At 46.9% G+C, this 8,870-nt stretch overlaps 1 protein-coding gene across 1 annotated transcript in view; it reads left to right on the plus strand.

Moving 5' to 3' along the window:
* The first annotated feature begins 6,094 nt into the window (after positions 1–6,094).
* chrm4a (cholinergic receptor, muscarinic 4a) overlaps positions 6,095–8,870 on the plus strand; it is a 10,515-nt gene continuing 7,739 nt past the window's right edge. Inside the window, exon 1 of the mRNA XM_067248424.1 lies at positions 6,095–6,149. Coding sequence (XP_067104525.1) covers positions 6,095–6,149 — 55 coding nt within the window. The remainder of the gene's footprint in view (positions 6,150–8,870) is intronic.

Consider the following 8,870-nt stretch of genomic DNA (forward strand, 5'->3'; position numbering starts at 1 on the left):
TGTGTGTGTGTGTGATTGTGCACTCTGGTCATAGAGCAGTGTGCATTCTGAACTTGTTTATATATGGCGGTTGTTGACAAGACAACCTGTGGAGATGAATGACGTTTGATCTAGTCTCATCTCGTGTGTGCTCCAGGTGAGCTGGTTTCTTCACAGACAGATTTCCAGGAAATAGAGAGACCAGAGTTGATCTTTTCCTGACCTTTCTCCAGCCACCAGCCTTTGTAGAAGGTCATTGGTTTTAGTGGCTGCATCATCTGGGGGTGATGCTGCACGGATGGAGAGTTGTGATAACACAGGTAGACGTGGCTGCAGAGGGACATTTACCTCAGGCTGCTCACACACATGTAGAGGCTGAGGAACTACAACCTTGGACTGAAAAAACGACTGGGAAACTGCAACTCTCAGACTGGGAAACTACAACTTCCAGATTGGGAAACTACAACTTCCAAACTGAGGAACTGCAAACTCTAGAGTGAAAAAGGTTCAACCCCATACTGAGGCATTGCAATCTCCTGACTGATAAAGGAAGCTTGTAAATTATAAATAAACCATCAACCATCAACCCTAGCCTGTTATCCAGTCTCAGGTCAGTATCCAGACCGGCATGGACTCTTCCCTGCTCCCCCTGGGCAACATAAACAACCTCCTGGATAAACAAGACTCGTTAAATAGTAGGATGAATCCTGTTGGTCACTGGACACTCTGCCAACATGGTCGATAGAGAAGGACTCCTTACCTGTTTTAATTAGATGCTGTATAAACACATATCAATCATTAAACCATTAGTGTCACTAAACTGTATAAAGTTACTGATATATGTAACACTCTCAGTATTGGATATTTTGACAAATAATGTATCTAAGACCTTGACTCTATGCTTTATATAACAAGATGTGTTGGTAAAACCTTTTACAGACCACTTCAAAGCATCTCCAGGCAAACAGAGAGAGATATTATTTTAATTTGTGTTCGGGGGATATTAATCCAGCAAGCAATCTGGTGTTGGCGGCAGTTATGTTGTTACCCAGGCCTCCTGCTGACATCAGAGCAGGATCGGACGCAGGCCTGCCTCCCTCTGAAACAAATGCAACATTAAAGGAACAATGGTGCTGAAGATGGGGACGACCTGAGGAGCACGCACACCCCTGCCTACACTGACCAATGACACAGGCTGCAGGTTTTTCAACTCAAACTAGTTTATGTTCTAGGTCCATCCATTTCTTGATATCAATGTCAATAGCTCCCCCCCCCCCCCCACACACACACACATGCACCCACACACTCACATGTGCACACTTTGAAGAGGATGGTCCGGTGTGTATTGATTGTTGTAGAACGCTGGTAGATTTACTGCTCTCCTGGGGAGAGACCTCCATTGCACACACACAGATCCAGACACACAGAGATCCATACACACAGAGAAACCCAGAGGCAGATATCTGCTTAATCACTCATCCCTCAGTCAAAGGGGCACATTGCTGGACCTTTACATGAAACAAAATAGGATGTAGCTGTTATAGATCGACCAGGACCATAATTAGCTTCCAACCTCTGCCTTCTGCCAAAGAACGAGCCACCTCATTCATATCATTGACTTAATTAATCCCCCAAGAATAAGTAAACATATAAAGGAAGTGTCCTTCAAGATTTCCTTAAAAACCTTGCTCTCTTCTTCTAGAACCATAAGATTTCAGGCTCCCATTCCAGAACCTTGAAATGTGTTCATTTGGTCATGGGCTTCCAAGAAATGTTCATGGACAAGTGGCCCCCTGGGATATGTAGTTCTATATATCTCTCTCAGTGAGATTGACTGCTATGGTGTACAGCCACCCAGGCCTCTCGGTGCTGACACTGACACTGGCTAATGAACAGCTCTGTTCAGAGACACTACACAGCTCTTGTCCCTCCCCTCCCCTGACCTCCCCTCTCCTTCCCTCTTCTTTCTCTTCTCTCCTCTACTCTATGATGTGGCTTTCATTTGATAAATGTCACTAGTGTGTGAAGTCTGTTTCATGAGATCACCCACAGAGGGTAAAACACACACACACACACACAACCCATACAGCCCCCCAGCCCTGAGTGTGTCAGCAGTGTGATATAAGAATTGTGGCAGTGGAGAATTTTTTTCTGACAGCAGAAGCTCATGTTGGGATGACCCTGCTGCAGGCAATCTGACCCTGCTACCGAGGGGGCGGGTTGTGTGTGTGTGTTATGAGCGTACGTGTAGTTGTGTGTGTCTTGATGAATGTCTTTGTAGGGGTTTGTGTGTGTGTGTGTGTTTGTAGATGTGTTTTCGTGTTTGTGTGTGTGTGTCTGACCGAAAGCAGGGGGTGTTAGTGTGTTCTGTTTCAGCCCCAGGAAAGCATGGAGGCCAGTAGCCACATCTTTGAGGTGTTGTGTTTGAACCTCTTCCACACAGACATTGAAATTCTGCTGTTATGGTGGTGCTGGACTCCTCACTGGTGTTTGTGCTGCCATGCTAATGGTGCTGCTCTGGTGATGGTGTAAATAAAGGTAATGGTGTTGGTTTCGGTGCTGGTGTTGGACATGGCGTTGGTGAAAGTATTTGTGCTGGTGTTGACAGTGTTTGTGTTGGTAAGGGTGAGAGTTGGTGTGTTGGTGATGGTGTTTGTGTTGATGATGATTGTGATGGTGAGGGTGTTGGTAGCACCTCTCCAAATTCTTCTCCTCCTGACAGTCCTTCTCCCAGACCTCCCGCCCTCCTCTCCGGCTCTCCCTCCACGTCCTCCCAGACCTCCAGCCCTCCTCTCCGGCTCTCCCTCCCAGATCCCCCAAACCTCCAGCCCTCCTCTCCGGCTCTCCCTCCCGCCCTCTTCTCCGGCTCTCCCTCCACGTCCTCCCAGCCATGACGGGTCTGTGTTCGTCTGTTTCTGACACGTCCTGTCAGGAGGTGAGATGCAGCCTGACTCATCTCCGTGCTGATTGGTAAACAGGGCTGGTCTCTGGAGGCAACCGGGTTCACTCTGCTATGAGTCAAGACTCAGCAGCTTTTAAAGATCACTCAGATATTTCAACCAATATTTACCTTTGGATATAGAACCAAAAGTTTGTTACACCTGAAAAGTTTTTTGTTTTGGGTAAAGGTTTTGAGTCAGATAGGGTTACCATAAAATTAATGTTAGAAAAGTAAACATGTAGCAATTTTAATTTTATGGAAAGCTGCCCTTTTATCCTTTCCTCATACATGCACTCCTCTCCACTTCTCACCTCCCTTCCTGACTCTCTTCCTCTCCTCATCTCCCTCCCCACTCAACTCCTCTCCTCTACTCCCCCTCCTCCCCCAGGAGTGGGTCTAATTTGATCAGGGTGATTACAGGCTCTCAGGAGAGAGGCCTGCTGGGTAATTGTAGCAGGCAGGACTGAGAGGAAGTGGCATCCATCTTTAATAAGAGGATAATAGGCCTATTGGGAGGGAAGGAACGATGTAGGGATGGGGAGGAGTGTTGGAACAGGGGGTGGATCTGGAAGCTTGTGGGACTGGGAAAGGATGGTATAAGGGATTGAGGGATTGAGTGAAGGGACTTAGTCAGAGTATTTGGCATGGACAGGAGAAGGCATAGAGAGATGTGGGGAGGTGGAAAGTCGGGGGGAGTTAGAGAGAGAGGGGGGATGTTTTTATATATGAATGACCGTATGTATGAATAAAGCTTGAAAGTACAGAGGACTGTGGAGGATGGGTTGTGAATGACAACCAGGATTCCACCCTTCCACAGAGAGCTTACATGCTGTGTGTGGGTTTATGGGTGCGGGTCTGTGTGCGGGTGTGTGTGTGTGTCGACCTGGTGTTTGATCAGTATCACATCTCCACAGTAAACAGCAAGTTCAGGTGTGAAGCTGTCAAAGGGTGTGTTAACATGTGGGAGGGTCTTTGTCTCTCACTCTCCTCAGAAGACACCATGGGGATCCACTGGGGAGGGGCTGGGATATTTTATTAATCAACAGGAACAAAGAGGGGTCACTGGAGAATAATACAGAGAAGAGAAGGAAAGGCCAGGACAGGACAAGACTGGAGAGGTGAGGAGAGTAAAGGAGAGGCCAGAAGAAGTATTTCAACCATCCATGGACACCAAGTTACAGGGGGAAACAACCGCCTGGCAGACCAAACTAAACTGTTGACACAGGAGTCTCCCGCACAAGTTGTTGTTGTGCTTAAGTCTGTTTTCCAGCTGGCTGGTGAGTGACTCTGGAACATCAAAAATTGCCGTCCGCCCCCAGTGTGTCCATAATGTCAGATAAGAGCCCACCATCTCCAAGAGCGCCCACACACGTGTACGCACACACATGCTGCCGCTCCTTACTGCCAGGATGACATAAGTACAGGTCAGCTGGGTGGTGGTGTGCAGGGAGGGAGGGAGGGGGTGGGGTGGTAGAGAGGGAGGGGGAGGAGCTCCTCCAGTGTCAGGACAGAGAAGGGAGGGTACAAACAACCAGATCCCTTGCTAATGAAACAGGCCAAAGGGGTCCCCCAGGGAATACTGCAGCAGAGAGACCTTAGTCTAATGGTCTATTATCACACACATCTGAGTAATTATGAATACAAACACAGAATGGTCATATATCTGTTTATTAGTTTGACTTTTGTGTGATTGCATCAATTAAGGGTCCTGTAGGGATATGGAATGTTGTTTACAGAAAATACACATAATTAGTTTTTCTATCTGATCTAAAGCAAATTGGGTACATGTTTCTTTGTATGTATCTTTATTACATAATCATGTCAGAAAGAAAGAGAGAAAGAAAGAAAGCGAGAGAGATATGAGAGAAAGGGAAGATCCCAGATCCCAGATCCCAGATCCCAGATCTCCAGATCCCAGACCATGGACAGGAGAATCATCAGCTTCATTACAAGAAGTTAGAATCCTCTAATGCACTCAAAGGAATATGCACACACACACATACAGACCCACACAAACTTTACACACAACAACCGAGTCAGTAATATGCTTCCATATTACGACCCACATTTGTGTAACATACACACATTTATGCACAGAAAAAAGGCTTCATTAAAATTAGGGTCATTTGAGAATACTCCTAGAATTAAGAATGATTTCAATGATGCTTCAGGATTTATCTCTGCTGTTGTGTCTTATTGCAGTCAGCCTACAGTACATGTGTGTATGGCTGTCTGGTTGTTATGAAATCCTGATTTTCCCTCCTTGTTGGTTGGATTGACTCTAAAATAATTCCTTCTCAGTTGCACTCACAAATTTACGATGAGCAATTTGTGTTACAGCGCAAAGCCCTCTGAATCGACAGGGAGCGAGCTTGGAGAAAATGGTGCTCTTGTCTCCCTCTTCTACTATATCTAGCCCACAACACAATTTACGGTTGTCTGAGGGCTAGATGTACGATTGGCAGCTGATCATGTAAGGCGAGTGTGTACGGGGAACACGGTTTACCGACTGTTTTTCGCCGACAGAAGAGCTGTCCGCTTGCCCGGTGCTGAAACAAGAACAGGGGCTGTTCCAAGTAATGTGCGTCTTTTGCACCCCACTATTCCGTTATCCTGTTTTACCGTGTGGAAACTAGTTTTATTATTAATTATAAAGTTCTATGACCCTCATTGTATTAAACTGAAATGTAGCCTACTGAACTGAAATGTATGACCACTTTAGATGTTGACTGTGCAGATTAAGTTGCTTGCACGAGCAGTTCGATCCCGTTTTCTGAACAGCAAAACGAAGACTGAGCGAAAGCGCACCAACACAGGCCCTTCAGGTGATTGGTTAGACTCACATGACATCATTCACGGTCCGCTCTCTCGCTGTCTGCGAGCCTGCAAACTTGGAAATCAGAGTCTCGCGGAAAAGGGCACATCTGGCGGGAGTCCGCTTGAGACAGAAGCTTTGCGCCTGGTCTCGCGGTGCGCACCGGTCAACAGTGATTTGGAATAGTATGCTATCCTTAAATACTCTGACGTGAATGCGTGCGATGTGCTTAACAACAAGAAAATAATATTTTTGAAATCTCACAAAATGAGGACAGCGCTTTCACTCTCTGACAGGGAAAACTTCCAGTGAGACTAAGAGGGATTGCCACGGGCTGAAAGCCTTCCACAGCATGCGCAATGGACACCACTAACGGCACAGGACCTGGCGGGCTCGCGCCCTGGAACTTTAACAGTAAGTTATCATACACAATTTGTATTGTGTGCAGAGGATTTAATTTTGCGTTAAAAAGCTTGGTTAAATAGCCTTTAAAATAATTTCGAGATTCACATGACTGCCAGATTGCTATTTCACATTCAAATTACATTTCACTTAGCCTACATAAAGAGACGTTTTCATGTATTTACGTGAGTTTATAAATGTAGGCTATCTTTTTTTGGCCATCTGGATTTCCATTATGTTAACATAAAGCGTGCAACTGACCGGAAAAAAAAATCAGAGAGCGCACTTTCTCTGGTGCGCTTGATAAACTGTCATATCTGTCCAATCAGTGTTGCGGTTTTCCTGAGAAACGCACCTAAAAGAGAAAGGTGCATTCATGCGTGCACTACTATGACAAAGACTTAAGAACAAGTCGAATAATAACATAAAATGGACATTAGTTTGCTTGTACTACACTGCTCATTGCGCACTTGCAAGCCCCGCCAAAAAGCAAACAGAATAATTGTACATATTTTTATGCATACAATTATTGATAAAAAAAAAATTGATAACAAAGACAATAAGACAGATCGCTCTCGTTACCTCCCGTCCCAGTACATTTAAAGTGGTATGCGTTCCATTGTGCACGTTACCGCGTTAATAGAACACATAAACTGTATTCATATACTGGTCAACTCGTGGGAATAGGGCTTATGAGAGTAACCTATACTGGCATATACTGGATATATAGTCATAGTTAGAGTAGGTGTAGCTGGGTACAAAGCGGTGATGGTGGGGATTGACAAAAGCTTACGGTCAAGGGAGATGTTATTATGTTCTCTCATCTGCTCTTCTATCTTTTTATCTCTTCTCCTCTCTCTGGAACCCATATCGTTTTCTCTTTCCACTCCTTCTCTCTGCGCCTCTCCTCTGCTCTCCTCTGCTCTCCTCTGCTCTCCTCGGCTCTCCTCTGCTCTCCTCGGCTCTCCTCTCTGTAGCGTGTGTGGTGCTCTATAGTTGGCTGTGATGACAGACACTCAGACAGTAGATGGGGGTCATTTAGCTGGTTGCCCTCAAACCCAGACTCATTAAGTATTAGCTGCTACACCACAAACACCTTTTTTGAACCCTTGTTCACACGAGCAGATGAGGTGTAATGTATGGTCCAGATACACCAGAAAGGGGTTTCAGCTCTGATCCTGATGTTTGTCCAGGATCCCAGGTTAGCCTGCCCATTACAGGCGTCCCTTTACAGGCGCTCCAACACTCTGCCCTCTTGAACAGTTGATTAACAGACCCTGCATGATGTAAATACTTTGACGATGCTCCCCATTGGCTCAGGAGAGGGAGCTGTCTGGCTGAACACTACAGTAATGGGGTCACACCACTCCCAACCCTGTTTCACACACACGCACACACCATCTCTTCAACGCACACTCATGTGCACAGACACAAACCCTCACATACCCCTACATATATTTGTAATATCTCTCTCACACACACCCCTCCTGGTAACCCAGTTTCAGGAGCTGGATTCTGACTGTGCAGCAGCCCCAGATGTTTGGCCACGCTGGCACACAACACACCCAGACTCTCTGGCGCAGAGCGTCAGCCTGGCTCTGCTTTCTGCAGTGCTGGGGTGCTGGGACTAGAGAGCTGGGGCTAGAGAGATGGGGCACTGGGGCTAGAGAGATGGGACACTGGGGCTAGAGAGATGGGGCACTGGGGCTAGAGAGATGGGGCACTGGGGCTAGAGAGATGGGGCACTGGGGCTAGAGAGACGGGGCACTGGGGCTAGAGAGACGGGGCACTGGGGCTAGAGAGACGGGGCACTGGGGCTAGAGAGACGGGGCACTGGGGCTAGAGAGACGGGGCACTGGGGCTAGAGAGACGGGGCACTGGGGCTAGGGATCTAGGAACAGAAACGGTGGTGTGCAGGGAGATGAAGCTGTACCTTAATCAGTCGAAGGCTGAATCAGTCAATTGCATGCTGAGTGTTTGTGAGCATGTGTGATTTTATGCATGATTGTGTTTTCTCTGTGTGTGTGTGTGTGTGAGAGAGAGAGAGAGAGAGAGAGAGAGAGAGAGAGAGAGAGAGAGAGAGAGAGAGAGAGAGGGGGGGGGGGGGGAGCGAGAGAGTGTGTTCTGTGACAGACCCAGACCCAAACACGATCCGGACAAGATTCAAACCAGACCAGACTCCTTGTGTGCCTACTATGCTCCTGTGTGGTTAGAGCATGTGTAGGTCTTGATAGAGTCTTTATTCAGAGTGATTTATGGAGTCTCCACTGTGGAACTAATCAAATCTACTGTCATAGGAAATTGATAATTACAACACTGTATGTTTTATATTTCATGAATTCTCTCTCTCTCTCTCGTTCTTTCTCTCTCTCTCTTTCTCACTCACTCACTCACTCACTCACTCACTCACTTACACACACAAACACACACGCACAAGTACACATACATTGCCCCAAATTGAGAGGCACATAAATTGTCCCTCTCATCTCCCTCTTTCCACTTCGTTTCCTCTGTGTGCCTCTCAGATTCCGTAGTTACCGTAGTGACCGTAGGGGTCCATGTGATCCCGGACCGTTCCAAATGAGAAACTCGCCGTCTACCACGTTGCTCCTGATGCTCTGATTGACTTGGGCCTAATGGAGGACAGTGGGTCCTCGGCTCCTGTTGGAGCGTGACATCCTCTCAACAGATGTGTCTCTACGTGGCGGTCTGTCAGTTGGTCCTCCTCGTCTC

This window comes from Osmerus mordax, chromosome 13, assembly GCF_038355195.1.
Source record: "Osmerus mordax isolate fOsmMor3 chromosome 13, fOsmMor3.pri, whole genome shotgun sequence".
Lineage (NCBI taxonomy): Eukaryota > Metazoa > Chordata > Actinopteri > Osmeriformes > Osmeridae > Osmerus > Osmerus mordax.